Source organism: Lampris incognitus, chromosome 2 (assembly GCF_029633865.1).
Source record: "Lampris incognitus isolate fLamInc1 chromosome 2, fLamInc1.hap2, whole genome shotgun sequence".
NCBI lineage: Eukaryota > Metazoa > Chordata > Actinopteri > Lampriformes > Lampridae > Lampris > Lampris incognitus.
In genome coordinates this window covers 132,824,467-132,847,394 of record NC_079212.1, presented here as the reverse complement: position 1 = coordinate 132,847,394, position 22,928 = coordinate 132,824,467, and the positions used below count along the sequence as shown (strand labels likewise).

At 46.9% G+C, this 22,928-nt stretch overlaps 1 protein-coding gene across 1 annotated transcript in view; it reads right to left on the bottom strand.

Annotated features, from left to right (window-relative positions):
* Positions 1-22,928, bottom strand: part of LOC130132195 (plexin-A1-like) — a 171,377-nt gene that overhangs the window by 14,333 nt on the left and 134,116 nt on the right. Inside the window, exons 15-21 of the mRNA XM_056301754.1 lie at positions 21,819-22,055; positions 19,596-19,739; positions 16,843-17,077; positions 11,369-11,511; positions 8,943-9,199; positions 4,337-4,403; positions 250-396 (exon numbers count right to left, since the gene is read on the bottom strand). Of these exons, the coding sequence (XP_056157729.1) occupies positions 250-396; positions 4,337-4,403; positions 8,943-9,199; positions 11,369-11,511; positions 16,843-17,077; positions 19,596-19,739; positions 21,819-22,055 (1,230 nt within the window). The remainder of the gene's footprint in view (positions 1-249; positions 397-4,336; positions 4,404-8,942; positions 9,200-11,368; positions 11,512-16,842; positions 17,078-19,595; positions 19,740-21,818; positions 22,056-22,928) is intronic.

Sequence of the window (22,928 nt, the reverse complement as noted above, 5' to 3'; positions counted from 1 at the left end):
TCAGCAGCCAACTGAACGATGAACAAGGAAAAAGGCATGGATTGCATTAAATATAAGGCACTGCAGTTATCTGATGCATGTACGCAAGTACAGAAAGTACCTACAACTCTACATGAGCTGTTCATGCCCCTGCACACCGACGCCATTGAGAAAAACTCTGATACTGACGAGTGATTTTGACTCGGACATTCATGGCTACAGCTAGTGATTCAACCCAGCTTTCTTTAGTGTACAGCGTATGCATCTGACCAGGGTCTTGTAGTCAATCTGCTGTCTGATGAGTTTGTCTTCACTGAGTGAGTAGCGGGCCTCTCCTGTGATGGCGTCTATGGGTCCTTTCTCCATCTGCTGCTTCATGGCACAGTACAGCATGAACAGAGGCTCCCCAGCACACTCCTGGTGAGGGAGGCAGGGTGAGAAAGAGAGAGAGAGAGAGAGAGAGAGAGAGAGAGAGAGAGAGAGAGAGAGAGAGAGAGAGAGAGAGAGAGAGGATGGAAATTGTTAGAATGTATTTCAAAACACTGCAAAAAGTTGACTAAAAACAAACAAATGAGAAAAACATGGCTTTGCTGACGGCCTAGCTATGTTACATTATGTGTCGTTTTTTAGGTTCCTACGGGCAATGCAGTAAATGACTCGGCCATGGCCGACACACACACACACACACAACACACACACACACACACACACACACACACACAAACACACCTCCCCTGTGCCTCTTCCTTGGGAAAAACACCCTTTAACAAGGTGTGTAATTCTCTCTCTTCCTCGGTGTGGGTGTGTATGTGTGCGAGAGAGAAAGAGAAAAAGTGAGTGAGTGGCAATTGATGGAGGAGTTAATAGAAGGTTAACGACTGAGGGGTGAAAAATGCTTGGAGAAGCACTTTGGTGTGTGAGATGTGTCAACCAGGCAATGAGCGCTGGATGTTGGGCCCGTCTCTCGCTTTCTCTCTCTCTCTCTTTCCTCTTGTCCCTCTCTTAACTCGTTCATTCTGCAGGGCTGCCAATTAAGCGTCGGCTGGATGATTTCTTTATTTATCTAACCAGAAATGGGTCCATATCATGTGCTTTTTCATTAACGTATTTCCACAGACACCAGGTCACTGGATAAGCGTTGCAGACTTTTTGTCCCTCCTTTAGATAAAACGTATTGTGTGGTGTCTTTGTGAATATATTATTCCATCCATCCATTATCCACGCCGCTTATCCCAATTGGGGTTGCAGGAAGCTGGAGCCTATCCCAGCAGGCACTGGGCAGCAGGTGGGGAGACGTCCTGGACAGGCTGCCAGTCCATCAATTAACGAAATCTGATTATGAAGGCGGGTTCTTTTCTGATCAATGGTGACCGTTTTAATTCAATTTTTAAAAAAAATTCAAATACAGCCCCCTTTCACCCAGTCTTCTCTGCCTGCATCTTTTCCCAAAAGTAACTTACGAGAGAGAAGTGACGAGTGTGTCAACAACTCATCCAACACACAAAGCTAGCATAGTGCACAGGAGGACATGCAGCAAAGGAATAGACAAAGATATTGGGGTGGCATGACTCAGGAGATAGAGCGGGTCATCTAGTAATCGGAAGGTCGCTGGGTCGATCCCTGGCTCCTCCAGAGAGCGTGTCGAAGGTGTCCTTGAGCAAGACACTGAACCCCTAACTGCTCCTGATGAGCAGCCTTGCATGGCAGCCCTCCACCATCAGTATATGAATGGGTGTGTGAACGGTTGAATGTGAGGCATACACTATAAAGCACTCTCAGTGGTCGGTAGACTAGAAAAGCGCCATATAAATGCAGTATATTTACCATTGATATGGTTTTTTCTACTACCATTAGCCTTGAGTAGGGATGCCCCCCGAAACCCGGTTCTAAACGGGAACCGGTTCTAATTAGTAAAAACCGGAGCATTTTTAAGATCCGACGTTTTCGGTTCTGCTATCGGTAGTCGGTAGGTACTTGAGAAATCATGGAGTGAGATTTATATTGTGGCAATTGTGTTTTTCGAGGAATTTAAACGTCGCGAACATAATCTTGTTCGCCGTTTTCTCCATCTCTCTGTCTCTCTCTCTTACTGCGCGAGGGGCGGGGCTGTGCTGTGCTCCACACACTCGCTCACACACGCACAGACAGCTCTGCTCAAGTGCTCATCATGGCGGAGAGAACTAAACGTTCAAAAGTATTGGGTATATTTTTCAAAAGTCGATGACAACAACGCTCGTTGCCACAAGTGCAACAAATCATTTGCCAGTAAGGGTGGCAATACAAGCAATCTGTCAAAACATCTTTTGTCGAAACATGGTATTAATCTGCAGAAATGCGGCGTTTTCCACTGCTTTGCTCGTAGTGTTCCATCCACGTTCCACTGCAGGTAAGCCGTAGGAGAGCCATAGATACGGAGTTAGCTAGGCTAATAACGAATTATTACGAATAGGCCAATAAATAAAATATAACTGCTTGGCTAATTGTTTAGCTACAAATATATAAGCCATAGATACGGAGTTAGCTAGGCTAATAACAGATTATTACGAATAGGCCAATAAATAAAATATAACTGCTTGGCTAATTGTTTAGCTACAAATATATAAGCCATAGATACGGAGTTAGCTAGGCTAATAACGAATTATTACGAATAGGCCAATAAATAAATATAATTGCTTAGCTAATTGTTTAGCTACAAATATATAAGCCATAGATACGGAGTTAGCTAGGCTAACAGCTGGGGACACTAAGTCAGGAGAGATCACGACTCCTGCCGGAGAAGGCAGATATGTTGATTTTTCTGCAGAAGAACTGTTAGGATAATGTTCTAGGTTCTTGTTTGTTTGAACTTCCGTTAGCCTTTTGCTGTAAAAATTTATTTTTAATTTATTTTTATCTTTATCTACTTTTATTTTTTATCTTATTTGTTGTTGTTGAATGTTGATTATAAAGTCTATAATTCAGACGCATTTAAAACATTGCTGCTGCTGCTGAATAAATATTTGTTTATATTTATATAAAGTTATATAATAGAATAATAAAGCAATGTCGATTCTGTTCTTAATTAAGTGTCTTTTTTTCTTGCATAATAATCAAAAAGGAACCCGATAAGAGTATCGACAAAGTACCGAACCGATAAGCAGTACCGATAAGAGTAGTAGTATCGATAAAATCCTAACGATAGCCCATCCCTAGCCTTGAGACGTCTAACGTGGCTAAACCTGTTCGGGTGCTCTTCCTCAAATCAGCCCTTATACACTACTTAGAAAGTGAGAGGCTGGTCATTCTAGATTAAATGGAAACTCGACTAGTAACCCTGCTGCTAGCTACAGGAAGTCCTGGCTACTGTGTTCATTTTCCTCCACACACCCCCCCCCCCCACACACACACACACACACACTTTCTTCCCCTATCCCAATTTAGCATCTTTCGGCCAAACCCTTGGCTGTTCTCACTCCACAACCAATTTCTATCTCACTGGCAATCCTTTTTCTTTGTTTCCCGCCAACCCCCCCCCCCACCACCACCCCTCTCTCTATCTTTCAGTTCCTCTTGCCTCTCCTTCCATCTGTCCTTATCTTGTCTGAAGTTGTTAGAAAGACATTCAAGGCAGAGAGCCACACACACACTTCCCTTACAGTTCTTTTTGTAATTAATTTGCTCTCTCTCTCTCTCTCTCTCTCTCTCTCTCTCTCTCATACACACACACACACGCATGCATGCATGCATGCATGCACGCCACAGCCTGGAACCCCTGGGAGCCTGGACAGGTTAGCTGTCCAGTGCAACACTTGTTTCGGTTATAGGCGGGGACTGAAGGGGACGGTGGCGATGTCGGCGCTAAGCGATTAGCTCCACCACGGTTTGCATGCAGACGACGTGTAGGGAAGAACTCAACTCGGTCAGAATTGCAACAGTTTCCTCTGGTTTCATATCAGAAGCAAAGAGGCTGGAGTGGGAGAACACCGAGAGAGGGGGAGCGGGAGGTGAAATGCAGAGAGACAGACTGACAGACTGTGATATGGTCACATTGTGTCAGATCTCTGGCTGCCTCTGCTACAATACTATAATCCCTGTTTATCTGCAAAGCTCTGGACAGGGCAGGGGACCCACACACACACACACACACACACACACACACACACACACACACAAAAGCAACAGAAAGGCAGAATAACAGAAAGACAAGGGTATGGTCATCAGAGCACCATAAAAAACTCACACATCAGCTTTTTAACATGAGGAAGCATAGATGGAGGAGCCTTTTCCTATTCAATACATCAACAGCATTTGTGGTGTGTGTGTGTGTGTGTGTGGGTGTGTGTGTGTGTGTGTGTGTGTGTGTGTGAGACCATTTTACCTTAAGGAACTTGTAAAGTAGGAAGGTGAACCAGTTGGTGAGCATCTTTTCAGCTACTGACTCTGTCCTGGGAGAGAAAAGTAAGGGGAGAGAGAGGGAGGGGGGAGGGAGAGAGATAATTTTTTTGAATTTTAAAACAAGTCTTTATCCATCCACCCATCCACCCAACCCATTATCTGAGCCGTGTAAAAACAGACCTGATATCTTTTTTAACATATAAACAATACTTGTCACATTACAAACAAGCACTCAACATGCACCTTTAACAGTCCCGACAATAATCATTCAGCAACCGCTCAAACAAAAAACAAAAAACAGATAAGATGCCTTTTTATCCGACCTCTGGAGCAAAAACTCAGCTCGTCCTCTGTGGTTGAACACAGCACCCCTTGATCACACCAAAACGGTTGCGAATTTGTCCAGATCCTCCATTTGCTTTGTGCTAATTATAATCCACCCTTATCCTGCCTGGCCTTGACCATCATGGTAAACAACAGCTCAGCATCACACGCTACACACTCCTCCATTCTTTCTTTCCCGGCTCACATAAACAGCCACTTTTGCCTGCCCTGCAATGAAGTTCCGAGAGAGGGGAGTTCGAGAGAGAGAGAGAGAGAGAGAGAGAGAGAGAGAGAGAGAGAGGAGAAGAGGAGAGATGAGAGAGAGAGAGAGAGAGAGAGAGAGAGAGAGAGAGAGAGAGGAGAGAGAGAGAGAGAGAGAGAGCGCTTGAGAGAGAGCCTGAGAGATCTCTCTGCTTCTGCTTCTCTCTTCTGTGCTCTCCTGAGGTTTCTTCTATCTTTTCTTCACCCTGTTACAGGTTTTTTTTTAGGGAGTTGCTCCTTATTCCGATGAGAGGGTCCTAAGGACAGGATGTTGTGTTGCTGTTAAGCCCACTGAGGCAAATTTTATTTTGTGATATTGGGCTGTACAAATTAAACGGACTTTAACAGAGACAGAGAGCAAGAGAGAGAGCAAGTGAGAGAGAGAGCAAGCAAGAGAGAGCGAGGAGAGAGAGAAAGAACGCGTGAGAGAGTGAGAGTGGACAGAGAGAGAGAAGACAGCAGCGAGCAAGCAAGAGAGAGAGCGAGAACAAGAGAACAAGCGTGAGAGAGCAAGCAGAGAGAGAGAGAGAGAGAGAGAACGGAGAGCGAGAGATAGAGTGAGAGTGACAGAGAGAGAGAAGAGAAGCGAGCAAGCAAGAGAGCAAGCGAGAGAGAGGCAAGCAAGAGAGAGAGAGAGAGAAAGAGAGAGCGGGAGCGCGACGAGAGAGAGAGTGAGAGTGACAGAGAGAGAGAAAAGAGAGCGAGCAAGCTAAGAGAGCAAGCGAGAGAGAGCAAGCCCAAGAGAGAGCGATGTGAGGAGCGAGAAAGAGAGAGCGGGAGAGCGAGAGGGGGGGGGTAAGTTTAAGGGATGAAGAATGAGGAGAAGAGAGGGAAATTAAGCCGTGTGACAGGTAGCAGAGAAAGAAAAAAGGTGAAAGGAGAAAAGGATACAAATACAGAACAAAGAGAAAGAGAAAGAGAAGGTAAATAAAAAAAATCATCACTTCTTCCCCTTAATTCAGCGCAGGACAACATACTGAAAGATGACGGGAGGTCGTCCCAAGTTCTCGCTGCTGCAACAAGCGAGACCCAAACAAGGGCCCCATGGCTACAATCTGCCTGGCATAAACCAACACTTTCATCGTGGTGGGGGAAGACATTAACACGTGCGCACTCATCAAAGGGAAACCGCCAAATGATCCGACGGCATGCTGCGGTCGGCCCTTCAACAACAAACACCCGCGGCCCCACCCCACCCCACCCCCACCCCACAAACAAATTAACCAGGCAATAATAAACCCTACCATTTCTTTCATTGTTTAACCCCCCCCCACCACGCCAAGTAAACCCACCCCGTCTTCATTAAAAAATACAGCAATTAGTATAGATCCGTTAACTTCTCGCATTAATCACAAACCTGGCAACGTAATAGAGGGGACCCTCGCCGCATGCACGGAATGCTCGCAGATGATGTGCACGTGCGGCGCATAGGAAAACAGCGCAATTAAGAGACTTTGTAATTAACAGACTTGTTTGTTAAGCAGTTATATGGGAAACTGTTGCTAAGGGGTGCGGTAGGGAGAAGGGGGCATGGTGAGGAAAAAAATGTCCCCTTTTCTCGCCGTCTTGCCTTCCTCATCGTCGGTTTTACTCCGTTTCCTCCCGTCACAGATTCTTCTGGAGAAAATACCTTTCCCCCTGTTTTCCACTAGACTCGAGAGATGGGAGATGGGGGGAAGTGCCCGGTGAATCTGAGGTCCTCAGTTAGGACTGATAGGGGTGCCAGACCCTTTCCAAACTAGCTTGTTGTGGATATAACCTACCCTTTACTCGCCATTAGGTGTGGAGCCGCCCGCAAGGATCTCTATTGTGCAGGGGCAGAGGAGTGATGGGTTTTTTTTTTTCACAGGTACTCTTTTTTTCATGAAACCAAGACTGAGATATTGGGAGAGAGGACTGAGAAAAGTAGGGGGAGGAAAGTAGGCCATAGAAGTAGTTCAGGACCTAGACTGCAAAGGCAAGTAGCATGGAAGAAGACCTTAACTCCTGCGTTTCCTCCGTGTGACTTCCAACAGTTGTGTGAGGGATGAAGATGGTTTTTTTCTCTCTTGGCTGTCAGCGAAACAGTGGATCAGAGATAAGGTAGTAAGGGGTGGAGGAGGAGGAGGTGGTGTTCCAGGCACTTGGACAGCACATGCTTTTGGGCATAGTGGCTGACTAGTAGCATCGTCTCACACATTCAATCTGCATCCCTCCATCCATGGTTCCAGATGGGAGGAGGAACTTCGTACATAGCGAGAGACTATAAACAGTATGATACTGCCCACAAAAGCAGCTTTTAGGCTCTTGGCCAGTGAGAGTACAACCTTTGAATGGCGGTTCAAATTTGAGGCCGTGTCGCACAAATCGAACTAAATGTACTCATTACAAATGCCATAATTCCATTTTGAGGAACGGAAAGCCTCATAGGGATGAACAATGAAGCGTTCCCTCTGTGCTCCCCTGTGGACCGTCTAAAAAATAAAGATTTTTAAAGCCTATGTAATGTCTTAAAAAGACCATAACAGGGTGAACCATGTGTAATAATTGCCTAGCTTATTAGTGCCAGCCCCTGAGGCTAGTGCAGTTAGCAGGGACAGTGTGTTGTGACCGTTCGCCCCAAGAGAGGATTGGAGGAGGCTTCACATAGGGCATGCTAAGAGCCATTTATTTGATTAGATTTTTAATTAAATATCTCTCTGAAGCAAAGGAGAGAGGAGAAAAAAAAAGAAACAGTGCTTTATCATTTAATGTCCGATTCAAATTTACTCGGAGACAAATCCTGACTCTGATTGTGTCTTTCTTTTAAACACGTCTAACGTTTCCTGCCAAACTGTCTGCAAGCGTCCCAGCTTCTTCCCCTGCTCATCCTCGCCACACCGCACCCGTCTAGCTAGCTTTTGTCCTTAACCGTCTGTCCCTCCCTCTTTCTCTTTCTCTCTCTTACCAACTCTAACCATCCAACACATGCCTCTCATTTTTGGCCTCTCTCTTCTGTCAATTACCGTCACCCTCGTCCCTTGGTTTTCTCCCTTCCTCCTTTTTGCATCCCATTTGCTGCATCTCCTTCACCCTCCACCCTCCACCGCTTTCCTCCCCTCTGTCTTTAGCTCTTTTCTTTCTCCCCTTTACCTAGCCCTCCTTCCATTCAACCCTCACACCCCTCCGGTCGCTAGCTCGTACCTCCCACTTTATGCTCCCCTTTTCCTTTGAACCTTTTCCTCCCGAGCTGAGGTACCTTTCCCAGACTGTGTGTGTGTGTGTGTGTGTGTGAGACAGGTCTCTGCTGTCTGACTGTAGCTCCAGTGGGAGTGTGTTTGCTCAGGGATGTAATCCTCTCTGACAGGGACAGGGTTGAGAGAGAGTGGAGAAGTGAGGGAGACGCAGCGACAGAGGTAAGGGGAGAGGAGCTTGTGTCATCTAAGCTCTCTTAAAGCCACAGTCGCTTTCCTCCACATTCACACAACAGCGCGTTCGGTTGAACAAGGGAATCCGGTGACTGCCGAGATATGGACTCATCGCCGCTGACCGCCGTCTCCGCATGGACCCCAGAAGAGAGGTCGCTGCAGAGATTGAGATACCACATGCCGTAACCGCCCGCTTCGGCTCGCCGTGCATTCGCGTGGGCCTAGTGCCGAGGTGCTGTGTGCTTCAGAGTCCTGTCCTCACCACGCATAGAAGCTGAAGGATGGTGCTTGGAGGCAGGATCAAGGATTTAGTACAACTGATCGTCAGGCTAAATTATAGTATTCCCAAAGTAATTTAATTAACAGTTTTTTGTGTGTGTTTTTTTTTAGAGTGGGGGTGGTGTGGGTTTTGTTTAAATTAGAAGTGTCTTATTAAAAATATTGTAAAATGCACATACTTGTTACCCAAACAGGTTTTTTTTTCTTTTTGAAACAAATAAAGCAAAACTAGAACAAATGCAGTACAGTGGAGCAGTGGCAGGACGCATATTAAGGGACGTATATTGTATTTAGCAGAGCCCTTCCTGGCCGAACCACTTTCATCTGCGCCCACCATACCTCCTGAGAAGCAGCTTCGGATGGTTCTTGCTCTCCAGGTTCTTGTCTATCAGGTCAGACAGGAGCTGTTTGAGAACTCCTGTGGCATACTCCATCTCCCCCTGAAGGGCAGTCATGATGAGGGAGGCCACGTTGCCCCGGTCCCTCATTGAGAAGGAGCGCTGTGCCTCCAGGGTGCGGATGAAGGTGAGCAAGAAGTGCTTCTTGGTCAGCAGCTGGCCGAATAGCGTCAGGGCCTTCTCCACGTTTGCCTGGACCTGGAGAGAGGGAGGGCAGGGTGAGTGGAGGGACAAAGGTTGGTTTTATGAGGTTAGAGAGGAGGGAAAAGACGAAAGATAGGGAGGAGAGAGAAGGTCGGAGAGAGGGAAGGAGGGGTGTAGAGGGAAGAAGGACAAGACAAAGCAAGGGGGCGGGGCAATGGGAGAGCAGAAACAAGAGAAATGCGGAAAAAAGTTAAAATTCTGACCAAGTCTAAGACTAAATCTGAGAATTGAGATTATCGGCTGAGGGATAAACTACAAAAGACCAAACGTGCACACACACACAAATATTTTTCTCTTACTTTAACATTACGTTCCACACAATACGTTTGACTCTGTAAAGGCAGCAGTAGACTGATTCTGTATCAACTTCCAACCATTTCTTGCCGTCTGTGTGCTCTCTTGCTGGCATGCGAACCATCCGTCTGTCCTCTGCCCTGTCCACCCCATTATTTTTTCCAATTTCCATTTCTGTTTACCCCTCTCCATCCCTCACTGACTTTCCCACTACTGTCCTGGAGCAATAGAACAAACTTCTCTTTCTCAACCCCCTCTCTCGCTCTCTGTCTGTCTGTCTGACTCTCTCTCTCTCTCTCTGTCTTAGTCTGTCTGTCTGTCTGTCTGTCTGTCTGTCTCTCTCTCTGTCTGTCTGTCTGTCTGTCTCTCTCTCTCATAAAGCTGTTAAACTCTGAGCTTCATGCTGTGATAAGAAACTGATCAACCTGTTAGCGTGCTACTGTGGCCTGAGCCATACAACTGAAAAAGCATCATTGTGCCAGGCTACCCCAATGGAACATATAGTTGATAGCACAGGTAGAGAAGTCTTAACCCTCTGTCCCTAAACCATCAGTATGTATCAGGGGGTGACATATCCTTCCTGTGCATTACTGTGTGATATATATGTGTAGGAGTCTGGTGTATATGTGCAAATCCTAAAGCTACGTATGTGTCAATGCATTATAAAGCTCACACAGGCTAGGCTTGCGTGAGCGATAGATCGTTCATTCTTGAGAAATGCGCAGGGGGAAATGGAAAAGAGTGTGTTTCACTGAATGTGTGAACATTGCCTTTTCAGGGGCCTTGGACATGCTGGGTCCTATAGAGACAATCGATCATTTCAGCCAAGTGTTAGGGGAGCTTAGGCTGCTGTGCACGCCATGAAATAAAACCTTTCTCAGACAATACCATAACACCGCAACACCACCACAGCCCCCCCCCCAAAAAAATAGTCTTTATTCAAATTGATCTTTAGTGGTTTTGAATTATAGTGACTCCTATGTTAAGTGCTTAAGTTATAGCTACAGAGCCCTCTGAAATAAAAATGATCTGCTGTTCAGGTACAATGTACTACTAATAAGAATGGTCACTTTCTGACAGCTAAAGAAGACGTTTGAAATAAATCACATTTATGAAGAGTCGGGGACACGGTGCAGTATGAAAAAAACAGCTGGAGAATGTAGACCTTAAAGTCTTCCCATAACAAATAACGCACGAAACACATTTGAAATGACTTTAATGAAAACCTCCTCACAAAATTCTGGCAAAAATCTCTCCCCCTTTTCTCCCTAATTGTACCCGGCCAATTACCCCCCCCCCCACTTCCAAGCCGTCCCAGTCGCTGCTCTACCCTCTCTGCTGATCCGGGGAGGGCTGCAGACTACCACAAGCCTCCTCCGATACATGTGGAGTCACCAGCCGCTTCTTTTCACCTGACAGTGAGGAGTTTCACCAGGGGGACGTAGCGCGTGGGAGGATCACGCTATCCCCCCCCCCCCAGTTCCCCCTCCCCCCTGAACAGGCGCCCTGACCTACCAGAGGAGGTGCTAGTGCAGCGACCAGGACACATACCCACATCTGGCTTCCCACCCGCAGACATGGCCAATTGTGTCTGTAGGATGCCGACCAAGCCGGAGGTAACACAGGGATTCGAACTGCCGTCCCGTGTTGGTAGGCAACGGAATAGACCGCCACGCTACCCAGATGCCCTGAAATTCTGGCAAAATCTTGAGAGAAATTGCCACAATGTGAAATTTACATTTCCATGAAATCTATTTCACAGAAAACAGCCCATTTCCAATCAAACACATACAGCAATACTATATAATTAACCCAGTATGTCCGTTTCTGTGTTTCCATGTATGTGGTGTGCTCTCTACTGACCCGTACCTCCATCTCCTTGAGCACGGGGTGGTCCTCAATCCCTGGAAACAGGACCCTCATGGCGTAGGTGCGGTAGTCCAGGAAAGGAATGCCTGCTCCGTCGAGCTCCTGGGTCAGCTCATGGATGTCTGTCTGCAGCTCTGCAAAGGCTGCATGGGGAGCAAAGCAGAAAATAGTCTCTGGTGTACTTTGCCAACAGACACTTCAGATCCAGCAAAATAAACTCTGAAATGAGTATGAAGAGTATGAAATAAGATATGAACAGTTTAAGTTGACATCTACCTTTTTTTTTTATTTCACCCCCCCTTTTTTTCTCCCCAATTGTACCCAGCCAATTATCCTGCTCTCTGAGCTGTCCTGGTCGCTGCTCCACCCCCTCTGCTGATCCGGGGAGGGCTGCAGACTACCACATGCCTACTCCGATACATGTGGAGTCACCAGCCGCTTCTTTTCACCTGCCAGTGAGGAGTTTCACCAGGGGGATGTAGCACATAGGAGGATCACACTATTCCCCCCAGTTCCCCCTCCTCCCCGAACAGGCGCCCTGACTGACAGAGGAGGCGCTAGTGCAGCAACCAGGACACATACCCACATCCGGCTTCCCACCTGCAGACACGGCCAGTTGCGTCTGTAGGGACGCCCAACTAAGCCAGAGGTAACATGGGGATTCGAATCGGTGATCCTCGTGTTGGTTGGCAACGGAATAGACTGCTATGCTACCTGGACGCCCCTAAATTGACATCTACCTTTACAGATGACTGAAGTACAGACAACACAGATTTAGAAACTGAGTCGCTGGTATTCTGGAGCAGTGCTAGTCAACACCGTGCCATGGAGAGTCTTTTGAATGCAGGTTTTCATTCCAACCCAACACCAGCAGCTCGTTCAGCCCCGACAAAACGTAGCAAAATGTTTATTTGAATGGAAACGGTGGTGCACTGAACACCCTTGTTGGGTTACGCAAGCATTGCCGCTATGGCAGCTGAGAAGGCCGTTCTTTGTGTTCTTTTTCAAAGAATTTTCCGAGCTTGATGAAATCATTTTAAATGAATATTTAATACTACCAAAATATGCTCGATGTTACACTTACTGCCCTTGCCATCCAGAATAGCAGAGAACAACTCAATCGAATGAAGGGGTATGTGGAAATTTTGGTTCCTAATTATAGTGATCCAACATTTGCTTCGGATTTCAGGATGAAGAGGCAAACATTTCAGGTGAAGGATAATCCACTGCTTACCTCGAGGCTATGTTACAGTCTACTACTACTACTTTCAGCTGCTCCCGTTAGGGGTCGCCACAGCGAATCATCCATTTCCATGTCTTCTTGTCCTCTGCATCTTCTTCTATTACACCAGCCACCTGCCTATCCTCCCTCACCACATCCATAAGCCTCCTCTTTGGCCTTCCTCTTTTCCTCTTCCCTGGTAGCTCCATATTCAGCATCCTTCTCCCAATATACCCAGCATCTCTCCTCCACACATGTCCAAGCCATCTCAATCTGGCCTCTCTTGCTTTGTCTCCAAACTGTCCAACCTGAGCGGTCCCTCTAACATACTCATTCCTAATCCTGTCCTTCTTTGTCACTCCCAATGAAAATCTTAACATCTTCAACTCTGCCACCTCCAGCTCCACCTCCTGTCTTTTCATCAGTGCCACTGTCTCTAAACCATATAACATAGCTGGTCTCACAACCATCTTGTAAACCTTCCCTTTAACTCTTGCTGGTACACTTGTGTTACAATCAATATGAGCTAATTATTTTATTATGAATATTAGGCCTATCATTATTGCAGATCACTGTTTTTATTATATGATATTGTGATATTTACCATTACATATTTAGAGTAGTAGAGTGGAGTAGAAAAGCTCATGAACATTTCATTTCACAACGGTACATAAAACAGCAAAAGACACAAACATGTCTTCTAACGTCTTCAATTGTTGCACACACCAAGCCAAAATGGAGGCATTTCTAAAGGACTTTAGTTGGACCCATTGTACGCGCGGCCTTTTACATACGGCGGGTTTATATACGCGTCGCTGCTGACTGGGCGACACCTCTGACACACCCACCACACGAGAGAGAACACACTCCAAAGCCCATCGCACTCCGTTTCACACAGTTTCGAGGAAACATGTCATTTACCCCCAGAAACCGTAGGAAAACTGAGCACGCCGTTTTTAGACTGAACGTGCCCCAGCTCGTTTCACTAATTAGTCCTCCCTATCTGGTTGACGGGGTGCTAATTAGTGAGATCAGATGGTGAACCGGTGGGCTGGAGAGAAAAACCTGCATGGCACATAACTGAATACCACTGCTTAAGGCTTGTCCCCATCTGTACTCTGACACGAAACCCCCCGGATGTGTTGATCCTCCACATTTCATACGCTGTGTGTATTAAAACGAAGGGAACTGCATATTGCTTAAAAGAAAAGAGGTAAAGAATGGGACGAGGAATCACTGACTGTGGAGGAGACGTGTCATATTAGTTCAGGAGGAATTCCATGTGCCAACAGTGAGAGAGAGAGAAGACAAAGAAAAAGAAAAAGAACAAATAGGTAGGAACTGGGTGGTTCATGATGGAATTGCACACATAACACGAGCCAGTAGGTACGAAAGGGCTGCCACCTCTCATGCTTGGACACCCGCGGACCGTTTGAACGGCCGGCTGGGCGGATGGACAGACAGAGACATCCCCACCCCCCACCCCACCCCACACATACTTTTTTTTAGTCTTTCCCCAAAGCTGAACATACGGGCTGCTGCCCAGATGATTTATATGTCTGTGCGCGTCACTGTTTTTACACGTGTTCCCTTCCCCGCTAGTATGTGTTCTGACCCCATTCTATACACCCCGCTGCTTTCCCTCCTACAAGTCACAGCTACATGGAACTACGGGGATTAAAGCCACTGTCTCAGCCCACTTAATTATCATTAATGGTGGCTATGCCTGCTAGTTTTGGCATACTTGTTCTATTACATCTACTAAAAACTTATACAGTCGTATGGTTTCAATTAATATGCTTGTGTGTGTGTGTGTGTGTGTGTGTGTGTGTGTGTGTGTGTGTGTGTGTGTGTGTGTGTGTGTGTGTGTGTGTGTGTATTTGTAGCATTGCCCTGTGGTGTCATCCGGATTTCACCAACACAGGGAAACGCACCAAAACAAACAGTGAACCAGAGCCCAGACAGGGCTAGACTAACAGATGGCTAGTGTCACCCAGTCCCTCATGTCCCATCTCTCTTTTCCTTTTTCTCCCTTGCTACAAGTGATTCCTCAGAGGTCACCTCTCACTCCACCCCACCCCGATGACCGTCCTCCCTTCCTCGGCTCTTTCTCGTCCTCGCTTCCGTTCTTCCCCTTCCCCTTCTTCACTGCGGCCTTAATCCACTTTTCACTGCGATTGCTGTTGTTCTCTCACCTCCTCTTCTTTTTGTGGAGAACATCTCAACACACACGATGACCACTCCAACTTTCCTCTCATCTGTTCCCACTCACAAATGTTTGTGTATTAAATATTTAGATTCAGCTGGACTGCAGCCTTTGAAGAGCTTAAACAGCAAACTGCAGTTTTGCAGATAAGAGTCCATGATTTCATCTCAATGGAAGTACATGGTGAAATAAAGAGCAAATAAAAATAATTACTCCCCCCTTCACATCCACTCTTATCTTCTCCATCCTTATCCCCATCTTCCAATCAATCTTTCCCTCCTTCTGACTCCCCTGCATTATCTTACCCAGCCATCCAGCCCCATCTCTCCTACGCTCTACTTATCTGTGGAATCACCCTCTTCCTCCACTGCTGGTTGTTCTTCCTTTTTACTTCTTTTCTCTCCTTCCGATTCCATCTCTGCATCCTCCAGTCTCCCCCCTTTGCCTACCTCTCTTCCTTGTTAATCTTCTCCCTCTCTTTCCACCCTCAAGTTATCCGGCAATTTATCTCCCTCCCTCCACCTCTCTCTCTCTGCCCTTCCTTTCTCCCTTCCCTTCACCCCTGTTGCTGTCTTCCAGACGCTGGTGACCAGAAGGAACAGACAGGGTTACAGCACAAGGACTGGGCATTGAACCCCCTTCCCCAGCCCAACACTCCTTGGCCCGCCGTGTGCCTACGAGCTTGTGTGTGGTTGTGCATGAGTGTACGGCCATGATGACTTCAGTGTCAAGGGGAGCAATGTGAAATGCACAGGCACATGAGAACACACAAGCTAGCAGATGTCCGCAAGCACACACACACACACACACACACACACACACACACACACACACACACTTTATCCCACTCTTTTGAGCCATCCCGGTCGCTGCTCCACCCCCTTTGCCGATCTGGGGAGGGCTGCAGACTACCACATGCCTCCTCCGATACATGTGGAGTTGCCAGCCGCTTCTTTTCACCAGACAGTGAGGAGTTTCGCCAGGGGGGTGTAGCACGTGGGAGGATCACGCTATTCCCCCCAGTCCCCCCCCCCGAACAGGCACCCCCACTGATCAGAGGAAGTGCTAGTGCAGCAACCAGGACACATACCCACATCTGGCTTCCCACCCGCAGACACGGCCAATTGTGTCTGTAGGGACGCCTGACCAAGCCGGAGGTAACATGGGGATTCGAACTGGCGACCCCCGTGCTGGTAGGCAACGGAATAGACCGCTACGCTACCCGGACGCCCCAACTTCACCAAATTTTTGTAGAAAAACTACTTACTAAAGTCATATTTTGTCCATTTCAGCGGAAGTAATAAGATAGGATGGTAATCTGACAAGACAATTGTTCTCCGATGACCCCCGTATCATTATTCTGTCCTGCATGCTCCCTCTCTCTCAGCCCCCCCCACCCCCCATCTGTTTCTCTCTCTGTTGCCAGACAAATAAGCAGCAGCATCAGTAGACTCCCACTAGATCGACACTGCCAACTGCCAACTGAATATATGGTGATATACTCCTCTTCCTCCCAGCTCCAGTCACTGCCAGCACAGTACCACCACCACTTGGCTTACACTCCCTCGCCCCCCACCCCCTTATCGATCTAACCTCTCCATCTCGCCAACTTTTCCTCCATGTATTTCTCTCTCTCTCTCTTTCTCTATCTCTCGCTGTGAATGGCAGAAAGGCCAGCCAGTCAGCTCTCTCATGGGGTGGAGAGACAACATCTGGTGACTGGCTTACATCAAAGTGTTTCCCTGGAAGCACACCAACATGCGCACACATGTACCCACACACACACACACACACACACACAAACCATTGCCACTGCACAGCATGGGGTGGTTGGCACTGAGGTAGACAGGGATGCAGAGAGACAGAACATTTGTATGTGGAACAACAAAGAAAACGAAGACAGAAGTTATTTTAGGGGGGTACAAATAAGATAAACAGAAGGAGTGAGAGAAGACAAAAATAAAAGGAAAAGTAACGTGTGTTGACGGGCTGGGCTCACCCATAAGGAGACCCCAGTCGGTGAACAAAATTCTGGTCTAAGCTCACCTTCCTTGCACTCCAGGGCCACCCTCGACTCCAGATTGTCCATCTGCAGCTGCAGCCGTTTGAGGGTGCGGTCGGCATCCCGCGATTTCCTTTTATAGGCTATCAGCACCACTATGATGACCAGCAGCAGCAAGCCACCGCCTCCGCCAATGCCAATGATGGCCGGCAGGGTGAGGAGGCTGTCAGAGTAGATTTGAAGGGTCCCTGGTGAGTACTCAAAACCTCCGACCCGCACCTGGAAAGCGGGTGCAGATGGAAAGGTAAAATTACCAATGCGTTCAGTGGATGACAATGAGTACAAGGGTAAGATAACATGTGAAAACAACCCTAATATGCACAAACCTTTAATTTTACAATGGGCACAAAAACAGAGATATGGACAGAAGGACAACACACACAACAGCAATTCAAATACTCCAGCACCACCCCAGGAGCTTTAGGTGGGTGTATTGCAGTATTGAACTTTTTTTGGGGGAGGGGGGGATTTATTTTCCCCCTTTTTCTCCCCAACTGTATCTGGCCAATCACCCCACTCTTCTGAACTGTCCCGGTCACTGCTCCACCCCCTCTGCCGATCCTGGTCGCTGCTCCACCCCCTCTGCCGGTCCGGGAAGGGCTGCAGACTACCACATGCCTCCTCCGATACATGTGGAGTCGCCAGCCGCTTCTTTTCACCTGAGAGTGAGGAGTTTCACCAGGGGGACGTAGCCTGTGGGAGCATCACGCTATTCCCCCCAGTTCCCTCTCCCCCCCGAACAGGTGCCCCGACCGACCAGAGGGGGTGCTAGTGCAGCAACCAGGACACACCCACATCTGGCTTCCCTCCTGCAGACACGGCCCAATTGTGTCTGTAGGGACGCCCGACCAAGCCGGAGGTAACACGGGGATTCGAACCGGAGATCCCATGTTGGTAGGCAATGGAATAGACTGCCATGCTACCTGGATGCCCGCAGTATTGAACTTGATTCAAAACTAAAGTCGTTAAGAGCGCTCCCTACTCTCATCTCCCTCGTGTAGCAAATGAAGAAATGACTGCTTGCTATTCTGATAACCACATGTAAAGAGCAGTCTTTAAAGTCATACAGCACTCTTCCTGTAATAATTTATTTCAATTTCAACTTAATTTCCCCATTTTTTTTTTTTACTTGCCTCTGGCAGTAACAGAAATAGTTTCACAGAATACAGCCAGTCCCAACCGGGCGACACAGTTCAAACCCAGCATTATGTTAAGAGAAGTAAACAAACAATAAGAGACAAATCTTCACGGGGCCAAAACTGCACTGCATGTCTGATCTATGCTGGCTAACCAAGTTGTGCCAAGCTGAGCTAAAGCGTGCCAAAACAGCCCCCGTTCATATCTAGGTCAGAAGACTGTAACATCTGTGCCCTGGGGCTGTCTTTGGAACCACTGTATCAAGCACGCACACGCACACACACACACACACACACACACACACACACACACACACACACACACACACACACACACACACTTTTCAACCATATCACAAGAAACCAGTCTGAGCTTCCTTAAACTAAAAATAAGAAAAGCAGAGGGATGTATACTGCCCCCCCCCCTCACACAGACACACATTCTCTCTTCAACTGGTTTGGGTCTATGAGACGTACCAACTGGGGGATGGTAAAAATAGACATGGACCCCTCTTCCCCACTGGCCATAAGGAGCAGTTTATTCAGACTTGGCTAAGACGTAAAGGCTGACAAAAGCCACTTTTTAAAGTCACTTAATTTCGTCATTGTACCTTACAACAAACTGTTTTCTTACAATGAATGTGTTCTCTGCATTTAAGCCATGCTATTGTATAGGAGCAGTGGGCGGCTGCAGCACCCAGGGACCAACTCCGGTTCTTCTCTCCACTGCCTTGCTCAGGGACACAGACAGGAGTCTGTGCCCCTAACATGCATGTCTTTTTGATGGTGGGAGGAAACCCACACAGACACGGGGAGAACATGCAAACTCCACACACAGAAAAGGACCTGGGATGGTCTGGGGTTTGAACCCAGGACCTTCTTGCTGCAAGGCAACAGTGCTAACCACTGGGCCACTGTGCCGCCTGGAAATCAATGTTGTGTGTGTGTGTGTGGTAGCTGTATGAATGGTAAGAAGAACTCAAGTGTGATTTAGGAGATTTGGTTCTGATGGACGGGAAGAACAGAGTGAGATGAGTGAATCAAAAGAAAGAGGAGGGAAGTGACATGAGGAAATGGACTGAAAAGCACAGAGGAAGCGCGGCAGACAAAGATGAAGCTTCGAGGTATAGAAGATGTGATGAGAGGCAGGGAGAATAACAGCAAGATGCTGGCGTTAGGAGGGGTGGAACACTTAAAGAGAGAAATGTACAGCAGGTATTCAACTCAATACATTTTAGGAGGTCAAATATTTTCTTGCAGGGCTGGTCAAACCTAGAAATCACACCACTGATCCTGGTTAAAACCGAACTGCAAGCCATCTTATGAAGCAGTTTCACAAAGAGAAGTCAAATCAGGTTTATTTATATAGCCATAAATCACAGTTACAGTCGTTGAAGGCTTTATCTTCACACAATGAAAAACAGGTGGATACAGACGATGGCAATGGATGACACCTTCTATCCTTAGACACTCGATTCAGATGGTAATGAAACACGATGGCAGCAAGCACATTACACGATGAGAAAACAGACATTAGACTACAATATAGCGAACAGTGAATGGCTTGAGGTAATTTACATAACCTGTGTAAGAGTACTCACGGTGACTTTGTGTTCTCCTGTCAGGTTGGGCCATTCACACAGCAGCTGGCTCTCAGACAGGGTGAGGACACAGGGAGTCTCCCCTATCAGCACTGTGTAGTTCAGTTTAGCGTTACCTTGGGCAGCTGGGATCAGATTACGGCCCTGCAACACACACACACACCCACACACGGTTCAATCCTGATCACAGTAAACATGTGCCTCTGCATAAAATGAAGAAACCTAATTTGCAGATACTGATGAAATCAGCTCCAAAATATGTAAATAACCCCATAGCTGGAGATAGGTGTCACATTGCCAATCTGTGGCACTGAAATGATCAGAAGAGTATGCAAAATACCCAAAGAAACAGCGGTGCCGTTTCCCGTCACATCAATTTTTATCAAGTTACTGATATATCACCCAGACCCAGACAGCCAAGCCCAGAGGGGACCGGGCCATTTGTTGGGGTTGGCTTGTGCCTGATACAGGTAAGAGGCTTTTCCCTGGCTTGTGTGCTGATTGGCTGAGGGGCAAACCAATTAGGGTGGTAAATAAAAACAGACAAACCAACCCCCTCCTCCTCCTCCTCTTCCTCACCCTGCGCTCACACCGCTCCTCACCCACCAGGCTTTGAGGGGGAGAGGAATTAATTGCGTAGAAAATCTTGATGCATGTCTAATTTCTCTGCAATTATTTAATAGGATGCCGCTGCTGTGCTACTTATTTTTGAAGCTCTTTACCCCCAGCACAGCAGGGCAATCAAAGCTTTTTCATTATGGAATCTTTATTTAAAGTTACAGGAGAAAAGAGGCACGATTCTTCATTCCGACGCTCCGTCCTGATTGGCCGAGAGGGAAAAGGCTCGATTTTTCCATGAAATTGCGTGATGATTTTCTCTTTTGCTCCTCAAAGGCTTTGAAGTTCAAGGGGGAGAGGTGAAATCATATAAGGGTGCGTGGGGGCGCCAACGGGTTTTTTCTTTTATGCATTTCGGATTCAAAAGTGTAGGAAAAGTAGTCCCATGGCTTCAAGTAAACACTGGGCTGTGAACTCTTTTCGACCGACTTATCTAACAGGATCTGAACGGGTGGCGCACACGTCTCTTTTTAGAAACATCACTTTCCCTTTTTGACTTTTAATAGGGGGCGTTTTGGAATCTCCTTGGTGTTCTAAGGACTCCAAACTCCATTGGAGATAGGAGGAAAAGACATAATGCCTTTCGAGGATAAGTCAAAGCTGAAAGCAGGCTGGGCTGAAAGTAAAGCCCTAAAAGTGAGAAGAAAGAGGGCCACAAACAACGGCCTGTGAAGGAATGTTTAGAGCAAGTCATTTCAAATGCCTCTCAGTGTCCTTTCATCTGGTTGTACGCTAACTGGGAGGTCAGAGCAGCATTCTTTTAAATGACTATTTGTTAGATTTGTTTGTTTTATGACACTATTCTTCATTAAAAATGGGCTGCGATCTGCTACAGATACTCTATGGGCGTTCCAACGTAGTGATAACATGCAGGACTAAGCACAGCTAACACCTTCTTGTCAAGACTGCAGGCTGGTCTCTACACCTTCTTGTCAAGACTGCAGGTTGGTCTCTACACCTTCTTGTCAAGACTGCAGGTTGGTCTCTAGCGATCTCTTCCGCATTAGATCTACTCCAGCTCGGATTTAGTAAATCGACATGCTAGTGTCTTAATTACAAGTCAATTTTATTTGTATAGCCCAATATCATAAACTACAAATTTGCCTCAAGGGGCTTTACAGCAACACAATATCCTGACCTTAGACCCTCGCATCGGATAAGGGACAACTCCCTTAAGTACAGTTCTGCGCTTTTCTAGTCTACCGACCACTCAGAACACTTTACAATGTATGCCTCAATACACTGACGGCAGAGCCTGCCATTGCAAGGTGCCAACTTGCTCATCAGGAGCAGTTGGGGGTTCAGTGTCTTGCTCAAGGACACTTTGACATGCTCTCTGGAGAAGCTGGGGATTTAACCAGGAACCTTCTGATTACTGGACGACCCACTCTGCCTCCTGAGCCATGCTGCCCCCACTCTGTAAAATTCAAAATGATGCCCAACAGCGTTTCAATGATGACGATAATTCATATAATTTCAATGATAATCCAGGTAAGAAAATCAAAGAAGGTTGGATCAGTTCATCCAGATGAACTGATCCAACCTTCTTAATGTGTTTCACTGTCATTTCCAACCTACAGTTACATGTGCCACGGTGGTCCCTACCTTCAGTATGAGAGGTGAGCTTGGTTTCAGTTCCAGCATGCCTGTGGGGCTCAGTTGCTCAAACACAGGGTCGGGGTAGTAGCTGAAGGTCTCGTTGACAACCAGCACAGAGCGCACATCATCCATCACAAAGCCGATCTCATCAGGGCCACTTCCCGCCTCTGAGAAGGCCTTTTCTGAGTTGGCCACAGAGGGTGCCAGACACACCATCACCGTGTTGTTGACCACCGTGCAGTTCTACAGGAGGAGGAGAGAGAGCAAGACAAGTGAGATATGAAGACCGAGGGAGGATGGGTGAGACTGAGAAGACATATATGTATATGAAATAGGGAAGAAATGAAGCTGAGAACGTAGGAAAAGAAAACCAAGTCACGCATTTACCATCTTTACCTTATCCGTCAATGTTATTTTTTTTAATTCTCTGTCAACCTTCCTGCCAGAGTTATTGCTAAGTCATGACTATCATCTGTTATGACTTATTAAGTGTGGAAAAATGTTATTCCTATGCAGGAGATCCTGTAAGCCAAGTGGTCACTACTGTCTATAATGCCTAAAACAGAGTAAGTAAGGTGTGCCATGATTGTGGTGCGCGGCTGGAAATGAAGCCTCTCTATGAAAGACTGGAGGAAAAGCAGGCTTCAAACCATCAGCGCTGGAATCACTGTAGATATCATCCTAAACAATAGCTGTAAAATCACATGGATGACAAGTTTTGAAAAAGGGGGTTCATACAGCGGGCCCGTGAAAACATGTATTTAACCATGAAGGGGGGACCAAGGAAAAGGGGATGTTTCTTTTTTGTTCTCCAGGTAACGGGGGGAGGGGTTGAGGGGGTATTGTAAGAAAGGTTAGCCAAGCCCCGTGGTGCTAGGTGAGGAGGAGGGGATTTGCCACAGCAGTTTTATTGCTGGTTGACATTTCAAAGGTTAAACTGCTAAAAGGAAATTCAACATCAAAAACACACACTGAAAATAGGCTCTTGGCTGGGTGACTGATGGGTCAGGTGTGTGTGTGTGTGTGAGAGAGAGAGAGAGAGAGAGAGAGAGAGAGAGAGAGAGAGAGAGAGAGAGAGAGAGAGAGAGAGAGAGAGAGAGAGAGAGAGAGAGAGAG